This window comes from Corythoichthys intestinalis, chromosome 21, assembly GCF_030265065.1.
Source record: "Corythoichthys intestinalis isolate RoL2023-P3 chromosome 21, ASM3026506v1, whole genome shotgun sequence".
Lineage (NCBI taxonomy): Eukaryota > Metazoa > Chordata > Actinopteri > Syngnathiformes > Syngnathidae > Corythoichthys > Corythoichthys intestinalis.
The window spans coordinates 39,237,375-39,260,272 of NC_080415.1; the positions used below are offsets into that span (position 1 = coordinate 39,237,375).

At 42.0% G+C, this 22,898-nt stretch overlaps 1 protein-coding gene across 16 annotated transcripts in view; it reads right to left on the reverse strand.

The window, feature by feature from the left end:
- The window catches only part of cacna1g (calcium channel, voltage-dependent, T type, alpha 1G subunit), a 340,555-nt gene that overhangs the window by 134,893 nt on the left and 182,764 nt on the right, over positions 1-22,898 (reverse strand). For all 16 annotated transcript variants that reach the window (XM_057825943.1, XM_057825945.1, XM_057825957.1 and 13 more), the window contains 5 exons: positions 15,626-15,785; positions 14,968-15,262; positions 12,202-12,294; positions 11,239-12,112; positions 8,083-8,480 (listed from right to left, as the gene is read on the reverse strand). In XM_057825943.1, the coding sequence (XP_057681926.1) occupies positions 8,083-8,480; positions 11,239-12,112; positions 12,202-12,294; positions 14,968-15,262; positions 15,626-15,785 (1,820 nt within the window). The remainder of the gene's footprint in view (positions 1-8,082; positions 8,481-11,238; positions 12,113-12,201; positions 12,295-14,967; positions 15,263-15,625; positions 15,786-22,898) is intronic.

Below are 22,898 nucleotides of genomic sequence, written 5' to 3' on the forward strand. Positions count from 1 at the left end.
AATAGATGTGGCGGATATGCCAAAAGAAAAGAAGTTTTATGAGCCGAGACTTGGACTGCAGCAATCTGGCCTCGAAACCGATCATTATTTTTTTCTCCCCACTGTTTCTGCTCTGCCATCGTTTTATCTTATAGTACACATTTCTCAGACGTCATTCACCATTCCTGCGGAGCGAGACAATAAAACGCTTGCTTGGACATACTACAACTCAGGTTGTGTGTTTCAAATATGCGGATTCATTTCTTAATTCAATAATAGCCACTGACGTGCGAGTGCTAGCAAGGGAGAGATTAATGCTTACACATGTTGCCAGCGTGTAAGTGAGAAACCGCGCTCGCTTTTCTAATTGCCTCCTTCAATGTCCGTTTCCTAGGTAATGAGGCAACGGGAGCATTAGGAAGTAAAGTGCGTTTGATGAGGAACAGCGTAATCTGGTTAGAGCTAATGTAATGCCACCTCATCTGATGTGATATCATCCAAATGGAATGCCGCACTCAGACTGCTAATGACGCAGCGCCGCGATTGTGTTGGTTTAATCAAGTGGGTGTTCTTGCCAGATCGCAAGTAATTCCAAGCATGAAATAAAAACGGATATGCTCCTTCCGTGGGTATTTGTTGATTGGACGGAAGAATTTTAGTTACCGTAGCTTACGAAAGATGTAAAAGCAAGATACTGTCTTATGGAGTTGTTCCGCTGAATTGTCCTTGAGCTAAACTTGATTATGCACTAGACGCCAAATTTATTTTGACTGGGAACGGTCTAAACGGATTGGACGTCTAACGCCGTCAACGGCACTAAAAGATGACCACTCCCAGTGAAGAGAATAGTATTTTTTGCTCCTATTTACTGTTTGACTGTTTGTACAGTATCACTCTAACACACCTAATATAAAATAAATAGCACTTATACTATAGTTTAAGGAAAACAAGCAGAAAATAAGGCATAAGAAATACATGACACCTTCTTATCACGGAAGCCCAACGTGTGCTTCTGAGCTGACTGAGCAAGATTGACGCTGACGGGGCAAGACATCTACAAGCCCACGTCTGCACCACCAACCAAGTTCTCCCCGACAGTCCAGAACAAATGGCGGGACGTCCTGTCCCAACACAAGGAACACCAGACAACGCCCGATATCCAACTGATACCAAGACTGATGAAACTCCAAGAGGCCCTGTGACGCTGATGTGGCAAAATCCACAACCCTCGTTGCCCTGACAACAGTAACTCCCGAATCCTCCTGTCCAATCCACAAACAGACAATAATCCTAAACAACGCCAAAGCACACCCTTCTTCTGCCCACAGCCTGCCCCGCGAGAGCCTTCAAAAAGACTGAATGTTTAACTAATCGTTGTTATTTTTCTCAGGAACCTTTTGTTGTCTTGTGATATGGTAACCTTGGATCCTCGCCTGGGTCCGTCTGTGCTGTATGATTGCTGTCGACTAAGAACAACTTGTCAACTTGTGTTTCGAAGCCTTTTTCCAGCTTTCAAAATGGAGTCAGTACAAGGGGTTAACCCTAAGGTGAAAACGCAGAGTTTGGCCTTTTGGCTGGGTTATTGGAGCTGCGCCAGCGCAGGTCCGGCGGTACAGCTAAAAGGTCAGATTCCTTCAACGGCCAATAGGATTGGACGTCGACTAGTGATAAACTCATTTAAATTCAGCAGAAGGTGTTTGGACGCAACATGATGGATCATCTCGGGTTGGTTGACCAGCAGTTTGAAACAATATCTCGGGAAGTACAACATCGGCATATTTATTTTTACTCGCCAATTATGCCATTTTAGTGCCTCTTGTCCAATCCACAAACAGACAATAATCCGAAACAACGGTCAACACCCTTCTTCCGCCCACAGCCCGCCCCGCGAGGGCCTTCAAAAAAGACTGAATGTTTAACTAATCGTTGTCATTTTTCTCGGGAACCTTTTGTTGATATGGTCACCTTGGAACAAGTCTGCCTCCTCGTTCGTTTCTGTTTCGCCTTGCCGTTTGATCGCTGTCGACCTGAATAAATTGTCAACTTTTGCTTCGAAGCCTTTTTCCAGCTTTCAAAATGGAGTCAGTACAAGCGACTAAGGTGAACGCGCGGAGTTTAGCCTTTTGGCCCGGTTGTCAGTGTGCCGCCGGCCTGGGTCGTTGCAGCTACACCAGCGCGGGTGGGGGGGGGCCCTCAAAATATTAAATGTGATTGTTCACGTACTTATTTTTCCCCCTTCTGTCATTGTTTGCATACTATTCTCATTAAAATAGGAAAACCTATAAAAATGATGTTTGTGTGGTTTTAGTTAAAGCAAACACTTTTTTCCATCTGTGTGATTTTGACCAAGATCACATTTGATGGTGATTTTATGCAGAAATGTGAGAAATTCCAAAAGCTTGCGATACTTTTTCATACCAATGTATTTGATCATTTATTTTTAACATTTCAGAGTAAGTGGGCTTCCCTTGCAGTCTCAGAGCAATCGCCTCTGGTGCACACCCACATCCGTGAAACAACCTGCCAGGAAAAGGCAGCCTGAGATTTGACATCTCAGTGAATCTGAAAATAACTGAACGCAGCTTTTGATCGCTCCAAAGATTTTTGTCATCTGAATTTCACAGTCTTCAGGGCTGGAAAAGCCTTTCTTAAAAACAGGATTAGGAGATGGGCATCGCTAGACTCACATTAAAAAAAAAAAAACAGTCTATGCCTGCGTAGCCTCAAACAGTGTTAGATATAACAGTTTTCTTCTGTAAATGAATGTGTTAAGACCTTGCCAAATAAATAGAGTTGGAGCACGTTGCAAAGTTGGCAAACACGCATTGATTTGATCATCTCCATCTCCACCGTAAATGGCGATGCTCTTAAACAACATGAGATAAAGCAGGCACCCTCCCCTAACATGTCCAAGCTGTCTGCCTCCACTTTTCTTCCCATAATCTCCCTTCTATCCCTTCACCTCCAAGTCCTTACACTCTGTCATCCCTATCCAACTCTCTATTTAATCATCTTTCTATCCGGCCACCCAAGCCCTCTCACACTCCCCACCCCAGTGTCACATTTCAATTCTATGCACTAGCCTTGTTTGCTATCCTCATACTAAGTGAATGCATGGACCTCCTCTCTGTCGGCTGACTGTTTTTGTGTGCAAGTGTGTGTATAAGGAAGTGAACGGTGAGGGGTGTTTTGGCTCTGTTATGTGTCATCAACAGGGTGAGATCAGGCACTGTTGCTCTACACAGTGATGATCAGCTGGATAGCATGTCTGTGTTTGAAGGACACAGGCTGTCCGGCGTCTCCATCCATTATGGTCCATCTAATCAGGAGGCTACTTTATATTTCAGGGATCACATTGTTGCTGTACATAACTCACTAGGTGTCTCATCATTGTATTGTGTGGGTATAAATCTGTTGACACACTCTGGGAAACGTACGTTGACAGTCAATATACATTGAACAATAACAATGGCTACACTGTGTTATGGACAGTGTTTCTGATTTTTGTAGGGAGGTACCAGAGGTAGGTAGTAACTTTGTTACATTTACTTGAGTAACTTTTTGAGAAAAATGTGCTTCTACTAAGCCGCATGATTTGTCAAGAAGAAATGCTACTCTCACTCCGCTACTTTGGGCTACGCTAGTCGTTACATTTTGCCTCTTTATTCTACATATTAGATTTTACTTCTTTTATTTTTTGCAAGAGACTCCAAAAGTGGCTCAACCAGTTTCACTAATGAGACGTTGCAATAATACCGTATTGGCCCAAATATAAGACAAGTGTTTTTTTTTTGCATTGAAATAAGACTGAAAAAGTGGGGGTCGTCTTATATTCGCGATCTAGACATTATACCCATTCATGACGCTAGATGGCGCCAGATATCGTTGAAGTGATGTTCTGTCATGACAGATCTCAGCTACTCTCAAGTTTAACCAGTTTGCATTATTTTATTGCAATGTTTTTCCTTATTCAGATTTGTTTCAAGACTACAGTTAGACTTCACTTTGATGGTTAATGCAGTTATTGCAATTTTGTTGTTTTATCACAATAGATTGGTTTATTTACATTTCAAAAACCAGAAGCCATTCATTTACGAATGTGATCGCACTTTAGTTTACATATTTAAATGTTTCGATATTAAGATTTGAATGAGTCAAAATAACATGCTTTTCAAATATATTGCTATAATCATTTGTTTCAGATGTACTGTAATTATTTTCTGTATAAAAATTTGGTGTTCAAAAAGTCTTTTTTTCCAAACTTGAGTCTTGAAAAAGAGGGGGTCGTCTTATAATCAGGGCCGTCTTATATTCGGGCCAGTACGGTACATTGAACAATAACAATGCCTACACTGTTAGGGACTTTCATCTCTGTGTCTCTCATTTGGGTAGGAAGGTACCAGAGGTGGGTAGTAACGCTTTACATTTACTCTGTTACATTAACTTGGGGAACGTTTTGAGAAAAAATTTACTTCTAAGAGTAGTTTTGCTAAGTCATATTATAGACTTCATAATATACTGACATGGCCTATCTCCGTCAAACTGACTGAGTGGAAACACAGACAAAGAGCTTTTTAGGTTGAAGAACCTTGTGAATAAATGCCTGAATCCAAATCCCTGAATTCTTTATGCTCTGCTGGCCAAAAGTATTGGCACCCCTGCAATTCTGTCAGAAAATGCTCAATTTCTCCCAGAAAATGATTGCAATTACAAAGGCTTTAGTAGTGATATCTTCATTTATTTTGCTTGCAGTGAAAAAACAGAAAAGAGAATGGGGGGGGGGGGGAAATTATCAAAAATGGGGCGGACAAAAGTATTGGCACCCTTTGAAAAATCATGTGATGCTTCTCTAATTTGAGTAATTAACAGCATCTGCTACATACCTGCGGCACATAACAGGTGGTGGCAATCACTAAATCACACCTGCAGCCAGTTAAAATGGATTAACGTTGACTCAACCTCTGTCCTGTGTCCTTGTGTGTACCTCATTGAGCATAGAGAAGACCAAAGAACTGTCTGAGGACTTGAGAAGCAAAATTATGAGGAAGCATGGGCAATCTCAAGGCTACAAATCCATCTCCAAAGCCTATGGTACTGTGGGTAACCTCCCTAGATGTGGACAGAAAAGACAAATTGACGAAAGATTTCAACAAAAGATTGTGCGGATAGTGGATAAAGAACCTCGACTAACATCCAAACAAGTTCAAGCTGTCCTGCAGTCCGAGGGTACAACAGTGTCAACCCGTACTATCCGCTGACGTCTGAATATAAAGGGACTCTATGGTAGGATACCCAGGAAGACCCCACTTCTGACCCAGAGACAAAAAAAAAAAAAAAAAAAAAAGCCAGGCTGGAGTTTGCCAAAACTTACCCGAGAAAGCCAAAAACGTTTTGGAAGAATGTTCTCTGGTCAGATGAGAGAAATGTAGAGCTTCTTGAGAAAAGGCGTCAACATAGAGTTTACAAGAAAACAAACGAGGCCTGCAAAGAAAAGAACACGGTCTCCACAGTCAAACATGGTGGAGGTTCCCTGATGTTTTGGGGTTGCTTTGCTTCCTCAGGCACTGGACTGCTTGAGCGTGTGCATGGCATTATGACGTCTGAAGACTACCAACAAATTTGTCAACATAATGTAGGGCACCGTGTGAGAAAGCTGGGTCTCCCTCAGAGATTATAGGTCTTCCAGCAGGACAATGACCCAAAACACACTTCAAAAAGCACTAGAAGACTGTTTGAGAGAAAGAACTGGAGATTTCTAAAGGGGCCAGCAATGACTCCAGACCTGAATCCTGTGGAGAGATCTGAAAATGATAGTTTGAAGAAGGCACCCTTCAATGTTGACTGTCTCGCCCAAGAGAACAGTGACGGCCACATGAAGCTTCTTAAAGCAATGGTGGTTCATTTGGTCTTATGCCAGTCTTATAATGACGCCCACAAATAAAGTGCTACCGGATGATACGTTTTGGTATAAATATCCCATAATACAGTGAGGACAGCTGCGGCTTATGTTTATGGTATTCTTTTCTCCAAATACTTCTTTACTTGTACTTGAGTACATTTTTTAGATGACTACTTTTTTACTTGAACAATAATATTATGATTGAATTCTGATATTTTCTCCTTTTATTTCACTTGGATTCCCAAAAACAAAAACTAAACCCATGCTAAAAGTAGCTGGATATACCCCCGACCTTTTACTAGACATAACTATAGGCATATAAAAATCAAAAGCATGACAGTATGTCAATAGTTGGCCTGAAATATGCGAAATCTGCTCCCACCCCCCCCATTTTTTGCTCTCACATGGCTGCAATTATGCTGGTGTAAATAAACAAGTCCAGAGAGAGACATCAGGAATTCCATTTCGGCTCATGGGAGTAGTGCAGTTTACACAATCACACAGCAAGACACAAAAATACAAAGTGCATCTTTAACTTGAACTCATCATTCACATCATCACTTCTGGCTACCTACTTGTCAAATACCAATCTCACTCGCACAGAAGGTGTCATGAATTCAGGTGCGAATTATTATTATTTTAATTTACCTTAACGATTATTATTTTCATTTACCTTACAGGGCACTCAGAGGCGTAACAAAGGTCCCCGGGGTCCCCAGGCAACAAGCAACATGGGGCTCTTCAAGCGTGTGCAGGTAAGGGGGACAGTTGGACTTGGAGCAATAGCATATTTAATAAAAGTATAATAATGCCCCGGTCTCATAGAGTGCTTTTTAGGATACTCAAAGTGAAGGGGCCCCTTCAAGGAACTCAGACACAAGGCTTTCACTGGCACTGTCGCACTTGTCGCTGCGACAGTGCAGTAAAGCTGCGTGTGCTAAATGTGTTGACCCTCTGGGGGCCCCTGCTGGCTGGGGGCCGTAGGCAATTGCCTGGTTAGCTTAATGGGATGTGACGCCTCTGAGGGCACTCATTTAACCCATTGACGGCGCCAAAGTCCCTATCCATTTTGAACAGGAGAATGAACGTCTATCGCTGTCTATGACATGGAATTAGTTAAATAATATGGAAAAAAGGTAAAGATAGGTTTGAACGTAAGCTATTTACCAGTCGTAGAAACGACAGCGTGCATGTTAGCTGTCTGCATAAATGAGTTAATGACGTTATGAGAAAAGATGAGGGAGGGTGGAAAAGTGAGAGATAGCAAGAAAAAGTGGTATTTGCCATGTGGCAAATTTGATTCTGCCATGTGGTATTTTTTTTTTTTTTTGCCATGTGGTGAAATTGATTCTGCCATGTGGCATTTTTTGCCATTTGGCATTTTTTTTGCCATGTGGCAAAATTGATTTTGCCACGTGGCATTTTACTTTACATGTGGCATTTTTTTTGCCATGTGGCAAAACTGATTTTGCCATGTGGCTTTTTTTTTTTTTTTTTTTTGTGGTATGTGGTATTTTTTGGGGGTATATGGCATTTTTACAGGCCATGCACGTCCATGCCACTGACAGCTATGCACGTCAAAATTTTCTACTAATTACAATCACAGCCACACGTTTTTCTGCCATTTAATATGAATGGAAAATTTGGACGTTCATAGCTGTCAATGGCATAGCCTTATTTGGATGCCAGTTGAATGTCAGTGTGCTTTAATGGTAAGTGTATGGTCTAAAATCGCAGCCACATATGTTTTTCTGCCATTTAATATGAATGGAAAATTTGGACGTTATAGCCGTCAATGGCATAGCCTTATTTGGATGCCAGTTAAATGTCAATGCGCTTTAATGGTAAGTGTATGGTCAAAAATCGCAGCAACACATGTTTTTCTGCCATTTAATATGAATGGAAATTTGGACGTTCATAGCCGTCAATGGCACAGCCTTATTTGGGTGCCAGTTGAACATCAATGCGCTGTAATGGTAAGTGTATGGTCAAAAATCACAGCCGCACGTTTTTCTGCCATTTAATATGAATGGGAAATTTGGACGTTCATAGCCGTCAATGAATTTCTGAATTGCATAAATTTGGCTTTTATGAACATTCTATTCATTTGTAAATTTATTTATTATATTAAAAATATACAATACATTATAATAATGGTATTTGCATCACAAAAGCTTCATTTGATAAACCGTTGAGACACTCACCTGTTCATGATACTCAATCCCCATGCTAAGCGTATTGATCAGGATGGCGATCATGATCCCTCGTCCAAAGTACTTGCTATCAACGATCTTCCTGAACGTATCGCACACCAACCTCCAGAAGTGCACAATCTTTCCAGCCGTTTTGCCCAGGCCGGACGGCTTTTTTCTGGGCTGACGACTGTCCCGCCTGTCCCTGCGGCGGGCGTCCTGGCTAAACTCGTAGACGCCCTCGCTGTCAGAGTCTCCCGGTGTTTCCGTGCCACCCTCCGACTCGTTGGCGAGGGCCTTCGCGCAATAAGGGCAACTTTCGGGGTCCGAGGTCAAGCCGGCCGCGTCCATGGCGCTGCTCACCACGCTGAGGTCGCGAGCGGACAGCTGGCGAGCAGGCAAGGCCGCAGCTGGGTGAGAGAGCAGAATAAATAGCACGAATGAAGTGTTTAATAAAAAACGTCAAAACAAATAATGGCGTTCACGGTGAAGAACAATAATTGTGGATTCTCGCGTGCGTGTCCCAGGGAGTGAGTTGGACGGCGATGTCCGATGCGTGAGTATCGTCTCCGCAGACCGCGCTGCGGCCCGTGTGGCTGGCAGCCAGTGTTTCCAGCGTCTGTATAACCTGAGCAGATCTGGCCTGACTTTTGCTGAGCACACCGCCTTTTAGAACTTGGCCAGAAGCGGAGAAGTCACTTGCCAGCTACAGCACCAAGCATTAACATTTGAGTGTAATTAGAATGTTTCTCTCTCTCGTGCGGAAAAAGAGTTTTAGAGATTTAATCACAACAGGTTTATGTCTTTTTCTGACAGCATGAAAAGGAGCAGTTTGAAGTGAGGTACAGCGCGGGGTCGATTAATAGGGGGCCTATCGCCGTCAAACTGACTGAGTGGAAACACAAAGCTTTTTACGTTGAAAATTCTTGTGAATGAATGCTTAAATCCCTGGATTCTTTACACAGTGCTGGCCAAAAGTATTGGCACCCCTGCAATTCTGGCTGATAATGCTCAATTCCTCCCTGAAATTGATTGCAATTACAAATGCATTGGTAGCAATATCTTCATTTATTTTGCTTGCAATGAAAAAACACAAAAGAGGGGGAAAAATCATTATGATTTTACACAAAACTCCAAAAATGGGCCGGACAAAAGTATTGGCAGCCTCAGCCTAATACTTGGTAGCACAGACAAAATAACTGCGAAAATCCGCTTCTATGGAGGTAGATTTGTGTCCTATTATTCAATCAAAAAAAAAAGTTGCTTCAATCAAAATATTTTCATTCGAAGAAAACGTCACTTCAATAAAACAAAATGTGTTTGAATGCAAAAATAAATTTGAAACTCAAAAAAATATATTTGAAAACTATTTTCTTTGATTTATTTATTTATTTTTTTTATTGAAACACCATTTTTGATTGAAGTCATGTAATTTTGCGTTTGGACTACATTTTGGCTAGGACATTTGTGTCTTTATTATTCAATCAAAAATTAAGTTGCTTCTAACAAAAATATATATATTTTCAAAAGAAAATCACTTCAATCAAAAATGTTAAAAAATTCAGTCGTAGAAAAAAAGGTTTGAATGTGGAAAAAAAATTGAGACTCAAATTCGCATTTGAACACTATTTTTCATTCAAACCGTTTTCTTTGAAGCAATCCTTTTTGGGTTTGAGCCATATTAGGGGTAGGACATTTGTGTCAAAATCATTCAATCGCAATAAAAGTTGCTTTAATCAAAAAAAAAAAAAAATAAATAAAAATAAATTGCAAAAATATATATTTTTTGAAAATATATTTTTTTATTTGAAATATTATTTTTATTGAAGTGTCACTTTTTTTTGAAAAGCAAAAAGTTTTAAACTCTTTTTTTTTTTCAAAGTGGAAAAAGTTTTGAACACACTTTTTTTTTTTTGAAGTGGGAAAAGTTTTGAAGGCACTTTTTTTCGATTGAATCATTTTGACACAGAGACGCTAGTTCCGGTGTGTTTGAGTGGCAGCTGATTACGCCAATGGCATAAAAGTATGAAGCAAGAATAACTGCCACCAGGGCTCCATCCAGCCATCGGAGTCTCCTGGAGTCCAAGCGGGCACCGGTACGGGGGTGTGACATCGGCAGGGAACCTCTGCTATGTTTGACTGTGGGGACCGTATTATTTTTTTCTTTGAAGGTCTTATTTTTTTCCTGGTAAATCTATTTTCATGCCTTTTTCCGAAAAAAGCTCTACTTTTGTCTCTTCTGACCAGAGAACATTCTTCCAAAATGTTTTTGGCTATCTCTGGTAAGTTTTGGCAAACTCCAACCTGGCTTTTTTTAATCTCTCTGAGTCAGAAGTAGGGTCTTCCTGGGTATCCTACCATAGAGTCTTTTTTTATTCAGACGCCGACGGACAGTACGGGTTGACACTGTTGTACCCTTGGACTGCGGGACAGCTTCAACTTTTTTGGATGTTAGTCGAAGTTCTTTATCCACCATCCGCACAATCTTTCGTTGAAATCTCTCGTCAATTATTTTTTTCCGTCCACATCTAGGGAGTTAGCCACAGTGCCACGGGGTTTACAATTATTGATGACATTGCGCACGGTACACACAGGAACATTCAGGTCTTTGGAGATGGTCTTTTAGCCTCGAGATTGCGGCCATGCTTCCTCATAATTTTGCTTCTCAAGTCCTCAGACAGTTCTTTGGTCTCCTTTCTTTTCTCCATGCTCAATGTGGTACACACAAGGACACAGGTTGAGTCAACTTTAATCCATTTTGACTGTAAGTAAGTGTGATTTAGTTATTTCCACCACCTGTTATGTGCCACAGGTAAGTAACATGTGCTGTTAATTACACAAATTAGAGAAGCATCACATGATTTTTCATAGGGTGCCAATACTTTTGTCCGGCCCATTTTTGGAGTTTTGTGTAAAATGACAATGATTTTTTTCTCTCTCTATTCTCTTTTGTGTTTTTTCATTCCAAGCAAAATAAATGAAGATATTACTACCAAAGCATTTTTAATTGCAATCATTTTCTGGTGAAATTGACCATTATCTGACAGAATTGCAGGGGTGCCAATACTATTCCGGCAAGCTGGCTAGAAGGTCAGATTCATTCACAATTTACACAACAGGCACTACCAGCATCAAGTGACTTTAAAGTAGGAGGATCTACGCATTTACCTGAGGGGTTAAGTGTGTCTGCCAGGCTCTGCCGTCTTCTACCATAGGACATGGGTGGAATGTTGAGACTGATATTTGTTAGTGCACCCGTCGCCACACTCCCCCGTCTTGACTCTGCTAGAGCTCTGGCCTGGAGAGTAGGATAGTTTTTAGGACCAGGAGCAGCAAACGGCACAGAGTTCCTCTTCATCGTCCTAGATGTGGATGCCGGAGTAAGGGAGAACGGGGCTGGGGTATGCCAGAGGTTTGTAGTTGAGGGTGTAAAGCCAATATTTTCTTGGTGTAGCACACCAAGAGTGGAGTGTGAACCAGCATATCCCACTAGATTGATGTCAGAAGTTGCCGTTATGACCGAGGTGGGCGGTGGAACTAAAGTTAGGTTCGCGCCACAAATTGTCGACCCTATGTTGTTGATATGAGAAGTCGGCTCCGCATCCTGACCTTCCAGACACCTGATGTTCCCTCCCGCTCTCACACTGCCATTCCCAAGATGGTAATGATAATGGGGATGAGGGTGCACCATGTGGTATATGGACAGTGAGCCCTGCCTGGAGGACTTCCTCCTCCTCTTCTGGCTCTGCTTTTGTTGGGGTTCCACTGGAGGCGGAGAGGCGGCAATGTTTAGTCCAGCTCGACGTGCTAAGAACCTAAAAATGTGGGCCACCTGTTTCGCCCCCTTGCGGATCACGTGGACAAGGTACTTGAGGAGTTCATCGTAGCAGGAACCCGGTTCCGAAAGAGAGGCCAAGGTGCTGGCGTTGGACATGAAGCGCACTCTCTGTTCCTTCATCAGCTGACTCTCTCTCTGCTTGGTTTCTGAGAATTGAGTAGCAATGACGACCAGGCAGAGATTGATCATGAAAAACGAGCCAATCTAAGGACAGGGAATAGATGTTAACCGATTATTAATGTCAAATAGTAGAAGACATTTGACTTTTTGAACTTTCAGGAAGTAGCACTTACGATAATCAGTAGGATGAAGTAGATGAAGTTGTAAAAAGAGTGAGCATCCATCACAAAATACATGATATCCACCCAGCCCTCCAGAGTGATCACCTGAAGACAATCAAAAATATAAAATGTTACTTTTTTATAAACTCTTCTAGTGCCATTAACGATGAAAGACTCTTTAAATGTGTTAATCACTAGTCCTATCCATTTGAACGAGGAGGGTGTCATTTCTCAATGGCAACCAGTGAGTTTAAAAACTAAAATGTTTACTTCTCCTAGCTAACGCTAGGTTCATACCGCAGGTCTAATTGCACAAATCCGATTTTTTCGTGTTTTTCCCGACTCGAGTGAGGCACTAACTTGACAGTCTGAACTAGACATGTGGTATGAAAACGTCAAGATTTCAACTGCAAAAATTTCCGTCATGCCGTCCCTAAGGTATGGACCCCAATCACGTGACGTCACAACTCCGCCCGCCTGACTGGTGCCGCCATATTGTCCGTCAGCTCATCGTGTTTACATAATACCACTACGTACATTCCTCCTATTATTGCGTGTTTTTCTGCTTGTCAAAGGAATCACCGCCTAGTAAACGAACCCAAAAATTTTCCTGAAAATCGTTAACATTGATTAATCAAAATGGTGAAGGCATGTGTGGCAGTTGGTTGCAGTAACAGAGAAGATAAACGGTCATTTTAGTAGTTGCTGTGTGCTCATTGTTAAAAGGGCAAAACTCTAAAGCAGCACGGTTTGTTTATCTCAGTCCATGATGCGTTTGTGTCGACAGCCGTCAGACAGCGGCGAAAACATCAATATGATGCCAACACGATCGCAGACATCATCAGACGGAGACTACAACGCTCGTCGCCACGGTCGCACAGCAACATGTAAAACATGTTTTCGGAGGGTGGCTGCCAGGGGGCAATACCTCCAGTATGATTTTGCATTTATAGAAAATTAAAGGTTAGTAAACACTGTCATGAACGTTTCCCACCAGCGATGAGAGTTATCTCTCGGGTGTTTAGTGGGTCTAGCGTTGGTAAAACATTTTTCTCTTTGGCAACTGCGTTGAGAAAGAGATTGTGTGTATAATGTAAACACGATACGAGTCATACACAAGTTCTTTCATGGAAAATAATTCAATTATTTTTGTTCTGATGGTAATAATGAGCTCTGGTGTGGGTTTACATTGCATCTATTTTAATTTTATTTAGAATATTGTATTTTTTATTTTATTTTATTTATTTATTTATTTTTTTAATTTAACATTATACTTATGTTTCAATTTGCTAACATGTTTTGAAAAATAAAAATCCTCGTCGTCGTTGTAGTCTCCCGCTTATCCAAATCCAGGTCGCGGGGGCAGCAGTCTCAGCAAAGAGGCCCAGACAGCCCTCTCCCCAGCCACTTCCACCATCTCGTGGCTGGCGTTCCCAGGCCAGCCGAGAAATATAATCTCTCCAGCGTGTCCTGGGTCTGCCCCGGGGTCTCCTCCCAGTTGGACATGCCTGAAACACCTCCCGGGGGAGGCGTCCAGGGGGCATCCTAACCAGATGTCCAAACCACCTCAACTGGCTCCTCTCGACATGGAGGAGCAGCGGTTCTACTCCGAGTCCCTCCCAGATGACAGAGCTCCTCACCCTCGAAGGCTAAGCCCGGCCACTCTGCAAATGAATCTCATTTCAGCTGCTTGTATCCGCGATCCTGTTCTTTCGGTCATTACCCAAAGTTCATGGCCATAGGTGAGGGCTGCAACGTCGATTGACCGGTAAATCGACCTAACAGTCTTCACCACGACAGACTGGTTAAGCGCCTGCAACACTGCAGACGCCGCCCCAATCCGCCTGTCAATCTCACACTCCGACCTACCCTCATTCTTGAACAAGATCCCGAGACACTTAAACTCCTCCACCTGAGGCAAGAACTCACCCCCGACCTGGAGTGAGCAATCCACCCTTTTCCGGCTGAGAACCATGGCCTCAGACTTGGAGGCGCTGATTCTCATCCGAGCCGCTTCACACTCAGCTGCGAACTGTCCCAGCGAGAGCTGGAGGTCGCTGTGCGATGGAGCCAGAAGGACCACATCATCTGCAAAAAGCAGAGATGAGATCCTCCCACCACCGAACTCGACCCCCTCCATCACCCGGCTGCTCCTAGAAATTCCGTCCATGAAAGTCACGAACAGAACCGGTTACAAAGGGCAGCCCTGGCGGAGTCCAACCCTCACCGGGAACAGGTCCGACTTATTGCCGGCCACACGGACAAGACTCATATTCTTGTGGTAGAGGGACTGGATGGCCCCTGGCAGAGGTACCCCCCCATAGGGTGCCCCTGGGGACACAGTCATAAACCTTCTCCAAATCCACAAAACACATGTGGACCGAATTGACAAACTCCCATGCACCCTCAAGCACACTCGCGTGGGTAAAGAGCACGGCCTACACGTCCAGGAAGAAAACCCACATTGTTCCTCCTCGATCTGAGGTTCACCTATCGACCGGGCCCTCCATTCCAGTAACCCGGCATAGACCTTCCCGGGGAGGCTAAGGAGTGTAATCCCCGATCGTTGGAACACACCCTCTGGTCGCCTTTCATAAAAATTGGAGTACAAGGGGTTAAAACTAAGGTGAACGCGCAGAGTTTGGCCTTTTGGCCTGGTTGTTGGCATGCGTCGGCCCGGGTTGTTAGAATTGTGCTAGTGCAGTTCTACCTAAGAGGTCAAATTCCAACAGTAGGCAAAATCCAGACTATGTCTTCACTCAATTTATAGTTCCTTACCTGGAAAATTGCAATCCAGGCGTAGCAAATGTTGTCAAAGTTGATGGCCCCTTTGAAGGGGTTAACTAGACCTGCAGAGCAGTTGCTGTAGTACTGGTTCCAGTTGACACAGGTGGTGTTATCGGTGCTGTTGTACGAGTAAATGTCCAGATTACATTGCAGACCCGCATCGTCGTAAAGCTTTGGCACGGAGCCGCAGTCCCGCATGCCGTTCTCTCTTGGCTGAGAGCAAATGAAGGGGTTCTCGTCGTCATTTTCAGTGTGGTAGTATTTCTCAAGTTCAGCAGACAGAGGACTAGGGATAAATGAGAGTACATTCAATTGATTAGTGGTTTATAAGTTTCCTCAGGGTAAACAAATCGTCAAATTAAAAAAAAAAGCTTTAATCTTAGTTAAAAGTATTGGATGATTAATATGGGAAACATGATTGGAAGCAGTCCAATGTTGACCTTGAACAGGGAAACCACCAAAGGCGATGGCCAATTTAACTTGAAAGTCACCATTAATCAGTGCTAAAGTAACAATATGTGCGGGCCACCCAAATATAGATTTTGCACAGTATCGGCATGTTATTTCTTAGTACTCCCCAATCATGATGACATAATTTTAGGTATTGGTGCAACGCTAGTATTAAGTTTCTTTGTATTTGAAGACTCACAAAGAGAAGTTGTCTTCCACAAAGCAACGATTTCTGAGCAGGCCGGCCCACAGCTGGACTCCCACGATGCCAAATATGAAGAAGACAAAGAAGCAAAGTAACAGCACGTTGCCCAGCATGGGTAGCGTGTCGAGCAGCAGGGTAACCAGGATACGCATACCTGAGAGGAGACACAAGGACAAAGGTCAGATCTCCCTTCTACAATACAATTGCTGCAGTGGTATGAAAACGTATCTGAACCTTTTGGAATTTCTCACATTTCTGCATAAAATCACCATTAAATGTGATCTGATCTTTTTTCAAAATCACACACATGTAAAAACAGTGTCTGCTTTAACTAAAACCACGCAAACATTTATAGGTTTTCATATTTAAATGAGGATAGCATGCAAACAATGACAGAAGGGGGAAAATAAGTAAGTAAACCCTCTGCCTAAGGAGACTTAAAGAGCAATTGAAACCTATTTTTACCAAACATTTTAAGTCAGGTGTGTGCCCAATCACTGACAAGTGGTTTAAAGCTGCCCTGCTCATGTTAAAACGCACACCAGGTAAGAAATGTCTTGTTGTGTGCCACCAAAGTTAGCCTTCGTGATTTCAAATTTTTTGCCCCTATCTCAAGACTTTAAAAAAAATACCGAAGTGATGGCTCTTAAATAACTTAGATGCCAACTCATTCATAAATTGCGGTACCACTGTATTAAATGGTAATGAAACCTTTCTCATAAAGTTGTCCTTTTGAAATGGCTGACGTGCACTCAGTGACCCATGGATACATCCAAATCAATTTGTATCGATTTTTGACTACGGCCATAAGATGGGCAGAGGAGCTAAGTGGTTCTGGAGAATTGTATTTTCATCACCATGATTGGGCTTTGGAATTATTTCAACAGCGTCATGGCTACGTCAAACATTTGCATGCATTTGGATGGTGGAGTACAGCAGTGTTTTTTCAAGTGTGATGTCGCCGTTCAGTTGAGGTAGGTGGCACAACTATAGAATGCACACATCCTACTTTTCTCAATAAAAGACTTGACCTGAGCCAGGTTGCCATACTTATTCTGGGCAAGACATTTCATACTAAATAACAATCATTTCCTCCTCCACCTGTGCACCTCCAACCTCGCCGCGGGTGGCTGCTGCCATTAAACGTGGCTAGCAGGCAGGTGGTCGTGTGTGATCAGGAAACCATCTGTTAGCTAGAAAATCCGGTTTGCTTAGTTGATTCTCCGTACCAGGTTCAATTCCGGTCAACTTTGTCATCTTTGTACGGAGACGTTAATGGCCTCTCTGACTGGAGTGCCAGCGTGCACCTGCGTCTCTTCTCATTTGATCCAAACAGGAGGTAACTAGCTCCATATCAGACATTTATAAAAGAGGTGCCCGGAAAAAAAAAGTCGTTTAAGGGAGGTTTCAAACTCATTTAAAAGAGCGGGATTGCTATGTGAATGGCTTTGCTTTCTTTCACTGACAAATTGATTGGACATCTCGCGATGTCAATGAGATAAATTGTTTTTTCATCTGGCCAAGATGCACCATCCCACTAATTAATTTGTAACTACCGTATTGACCCGAATATAAGACGGCCCTGATTATAAGACGTCCTCGTCTTTTTCAAGACTCAAGTTTGGAACACCAAATTAGTTTTTAAACAGAAAATAACTACAGTACATCTGAAACAAATGATTATCACAATATATTTGAGAGAGAAAGTGTCTTACGAAATTTACGGGTTCGCGGTGAGTCAGCAACAAGCACACTTTTGCTCAATAGACATTGTTTATTGATGATTATTGCAGAAATCAAAAGGTTTATTGAGTACAGTCCCACACGAAGGCAAGCAAACATATCAAAACAAGCATAACATAATTTCGTAAGACATTAGTGGCAACGAGGATGGGATTCTCGTATTACTTGATAGACTGAGTGGGATGGTACATTTTTGGTCTAGCGTTATCGTTGTTCCGGCTTGTGAAACGGTAGCGCGGGGACCCGTTACATTTTTGGTCTAGCGTTATCGGTAGCGCGGGGACCCGGTACATTTTCGGTCTAGCGTGACCGTTGTTCCTGCTAGGAAACGGTATAGCGCGGAGATGGGAAATTTCGAAGTGATAAGACGTTCTTGGTCTAGCGTTATCGTTGTTCCTGCTTGTGAAACGGTAGCGCCTAATGTCCTACGAAATTTACGGGTTCGCGGTGAGTCAGCAACAAGCACACTTTTGCTCAATAGACAATGTTTATTGATGATTATTGCAGAATTCAAAAGGTTTATTTTACTTTATTTTTTAAATGTCATTGTATAATATTTTCCTGCCTTTTATTTATCTTGAGCCATGTTTTGTTGTAAAGCACTTTGAGGGCCTTTCGGGTTTTTGTAAAGGGCTATATAAATAAATTTGATTGATTGATTGATTGATTGATTATTGAGTACAGTCCCACACAAAGGCAAGCAAACAAATATCAAAACAAGCATAACATGCTAGATTTAGATTGTCACTTCTAATATCCCCGCGCTACCGTCCAAGCACAAATATTCCTCTAATAATGAAAAATAACTTACCGTGACAAAAGGGCGGAGAGCCAACGCCCCGTTCAGAGTCAAAAGAGGAATAAAGCCGAGCGATTCGTACATCATCCTTTGGCGGACTCTGATCGATAACGCTAGATCTAAATTGACACTTCTAATATCCCCGTCCAAGCACAAATATTCTTCTAATAATGAAAAAGAACTCTTGCCGTGACAAAAGGGTGGAGAGCCAACGTCCCGATCAGAGTCCGCCAAAGGATGACGTACCAATCGTTTGGCTTTATTCCTTTTTTGACTCTGATCGGGGCGTTGGCTCTCCGCCCTTTTGTCACGGCAAGAGTTCTTTTTCATTATTAGAGGAATATTTGTGCCTGGACGGTAGCGCGGGGATATTAGAAGTGACAATCTAGATCTAGCGTTATAGTTATTACATGTTATGCTTGTTTTGATAGTTGTTTGCTTGCCTTTGTGTGGGACTGTACTCAATAAACCTTTTTGAATTCTGCAATAATCATCAATAAACATTGTCTATTGAGCAAAAGTGTGCTTGTTGCTGACTCACCGCAAACCCGTAAATTCCGTAAGACAAATTGCGATGCTTTTGTAAATCGTTGTATTGCGAGCAAGTCTTCCCATGTTGACACAATTGACCAGTCAAACTTTACGACGGATATCGAAAGGATCGTATGTCGAGGTACCACTGTATGATTTATTTTTTTTTAACTTTAGACAGACCAATACAATGAAGGAATCTGACCATATAGCCAGATTGGCGGAATCGCGCCAGCCGAACCGACGGACCCGCGCTGGTGTGGCTCCAACGACCCGGGCTGGCGAAACCCCGAAAACCCGGCCAAAAGGCCAAACTCCGCACATTCACCTCAGTCTTAACGTACTGACTCCATTTTGAAAGCTGAAAAAAGGCTCAAAAGCACAAGTTGACAATTCATTCAGGTCGACAGCAATCAAACAGCAGGGCAAATTAGAAACAGACACAGGCGAGGAGGCAGACTCGTTCCAAGGTCACCATATCACAAGTCAACAAAAGGTTCCTGAGAAAGATGACAAAGAGTAGTTAAACATTCAGTCTTTTTTAACGCTCTTGGGGGGGGCTGCGGGCAGAAGAAGGGTCTGCTTGGGCATTGTTTAGGATTATTGTCTGTTTGTGGATTGGACAGGAGGATTCAGGAGCTACTGTTGTCAGGGCAACGAGGGTTGTGGATTTTGCCACCTCAGTGTCAAAGCGGCTTTTGGAGTCTTATCAGTTGTGTTATCAGTTGGATACTGGGCGTTCTCCGGTGTTCCTTGTGTTGGGACAGGACGTCCTGCCATTTGTTCTGGACTGTCCGGGAGAATTGATTGCGGGAGTTGTTGGTGCAGACCTGGGCTTGTAGATGTTTTGCCTTGTCGGCGTCAATCTTGCTCAGTTGCATGACGTACACGTTGGGGCTTCCGTGATAAGAAGGTGTCATGTATCTCTTATGCCCTATATTCAGCTTGTTTTCCTTAAAGTGTAGTATAAGTGCTATTTATTTTACATTGAGTGTTTTAGATAATACAATTAGTCGATCGGTAAATATGAGAAAAGATATTATTCCCTTCGACAGGCAAGGAGCAAGTTGTCCCATATCGGTGAGTCAAAATGCTTCTGTGGATCACCTCCAGCTCCATTGACGTCAAGTGGCACAGAAACCAGCCGGATGATGCCACACGGCATTTAAAATGAGCAGACATTTTTGACCACCATCATTTTTAAGCAGAACAGACGACATTCATGCTCCTGCTGTGAAAAGTGTACTTGGCAGAGGAAACATTGAATCAAGTCTTTCAGCATCCGTCAAAACAGCAGGATTAAACCGACCTGTTTTTGCTTTGATCCAGAGGAAACAATCTTCTGCCTTCAAAGAAGAAGTCAACGGTTCAAAGGGGACCTTCTTACCAGCTCAAGTCAAGAAATGATGTAGTGAAAACCCTGCGGCGTCTTCTGAACAGGGTACAATAGGGGCTTCTTGTAAAGCGCTTCAATTACAACTGAAGAGAAAGTGATCAGTTCAGAGTGCGCAGTGTAGATGTTGCTCTTTCTGTCTTTCGGGGATTGTCTGAATAGATGTTCACGCGTTGCAACCGTGTATAGACTGGAAAGAAGGCTCCTTACGTTGCATAAGCGTAGAGAAAAATGTTTGTGCGTGGGGCTAAACAGTTTTGCAATTTAAAAAAGGCTTTGGGCAAAGGGTGAATATTGCAGCTAAATAGAGCCTGAGATCATATGGCGCAAACAAGTTCAGTCGATAGACTTCATAATGTATTGACGTGACACATTCCCACACTCTGCTTCATTTACAAGCAGTCGGTCACATGCAGCGATCTAACGCCTGATTTATGATTGAAAAAGTATGAAGACTGTACCGCATACAAACAGGAAGCATTGTCTCAGGAGTAATTTGTTCGAGGACTCAAGGTAATTATCATATTTTTCGTACCCTGCATGCATTTTTAAACGTTGTGAAAAAAATCAATGGGAGAAATTAACCGCTACAGACTGGCATCATTTTTTGATAAATTTACATAAAGTAAAAGCAAACTGCCCGTTTTTTTGTTTTTTTTGCTTTTAACCAAGAATCAAGACTCTTTTACGTCCATATCTATAAAGAATTCAGGGATTTAAGCATTTATTTACAAGAATTTTCAACGGAAAAAGCTCGTTGTTTACATATGGCGGCCGCTAATTTGCTTACTGACTAGCATCATAGTACACAATATTTACATAAAATAAATGCTAACTGCATATTTTTTGCTTTTGAGCATGAATCGAGATTGTTTTACGTCCATATCTAAACAGAATTCAGGGATTTAAGCATTTATTCATGAGAATTTTCAATGGAAAAAGTTCTTTGTTTACATATGGTGGCCGCTAATTTGCTTACTGACTAGCATCATAGTTCGAAATATTTACGTAAAATAAATGCCAACTGCCCATTTTTTTTTTTTTTTAACCAAGAACTGAGACTGTTTTACGTTCATATCTATAATGAATACAAGCATTGAAGCATTTATTCACAATAATCTTCAACGAAAAAGCTCCTTGTCTGTGTTTTCACTCGATCAGCTTTCAGGGACATAGGCCCCCTATGAATCGGCCCCGCGCCCCGTCAATACATTATGAAGTCTATGTTCAGTCGTAATCAACTCCTATTGACGGCCACCACCGAGCAGTTCTAAGGCAACCATTAACCTCCTTCCCCTAAGTACTTGCCATTCCCTCATTAATTAATCTGTTATTAGCTATGCTACTCACAAGCGCTCTTCGATGCCACTTCTTAATTTGATGGGAAGCAATACAGGGAATGGCTTCAGTTAGGGAAGGGAAAAACAACAGTAGATCCCCTTGTAAAATTGACAACCCAAGGCTCTGTCAAATTCTCTCTATAAACAATATTTTTAAAGTGAATTTAATCTAGAAGCAGACAGAGTGTTGCAATATGCAGTGGAACGGTATGTCCATGGTATTAAATTTTATAGAGAGAAGACCAATATTATAATCGAAGTGAAATGCTACGCAACTCAAAAACGAGAAAGCCCACAGCCCGAATATCTAAAACGCTAGCTACCTGTACTTAGTAACGTTATGTCATGTGTTGTGTCAGAATCTCTATCAGTAGTGTCCTAAGCTAATGTTAAATACAGCACCATTATGAACAAGTACAAAAACTCATATTGAAAAAAAAATTAAAATTGAAAATAAAAAATATCACAAGAAATGACAATGCCTTCATGTGCCATGTTACAGCGTATTCTTACACCACCCAACAGAGTAGTAAATTACTTTGAAATATCCTAGTTCGGCAACCTTCTAAAATGTGCTCATGCTCAAATGTGCTTAAAAGCATTCTTGAAAATACGGTAGTAAAATTTAATGAGGCATTTTTAAGGTTTTTTTCCACCCCTGACTTGAGTCTGATTTACTGAATGTCCACAAAGTATCCAAACCAACCACTGCCTTTGTTATTAAGATACAGCTACAGCAGCGAGCTTTTATTTTATGCTCGACTAACATTTCATTTTACTCATGTCTTTTCTTTTAATGGCTTTTACAATGCCTCTTCATCAACAGACGCACTTCTCACACTATTTATGGTGGTTGTCCAAGTGCTTGACAAAGTCATAAAACATAGAGTGATTGCAAATCCATTGCTGACAGTAGAAGAGAAAAGGTTTGTCAAGTGTTGCAACGGAGCTCGCCGATTTCCATGATGTCATTTTAGTGCCATATCGGTGAATACAATTATAGACTCCATAATGTATTGACGGGTCAGATCGGTCATGCACTGCGCCTCGCATTCAAGTAGGAAGCCACCCACATCAAGAGGAGCTATTCACAAACACGCACGCAGCGATCTAACGCCGGATTTCTATTGAAAAAGTATGAAAGCTGTACCGCATACAACGAGGAAGGATTGTCTCAGGAGTGATTTGTTCAAGGATTAAAGGTAATTATATTTTTTGTGCCATGCGTGCATTTTGAAACGTTGTGAAGAAAAATCAATTGGAGAAATTAGCCTCTCCTGCATAGGCATCATAGTTTGCAATATTTACTAAAGAGACTAAAGGGTCCGATCACGTCATTTTCAAAGTATCGGAATCGACAAAAAAATATCGGACATGCCTTTTTTTAATATATATACAGTATATTTTTTATTTAAATCGTTTTCTAATTGTATTTAACGTTACAGACAAAATGTCTTACAC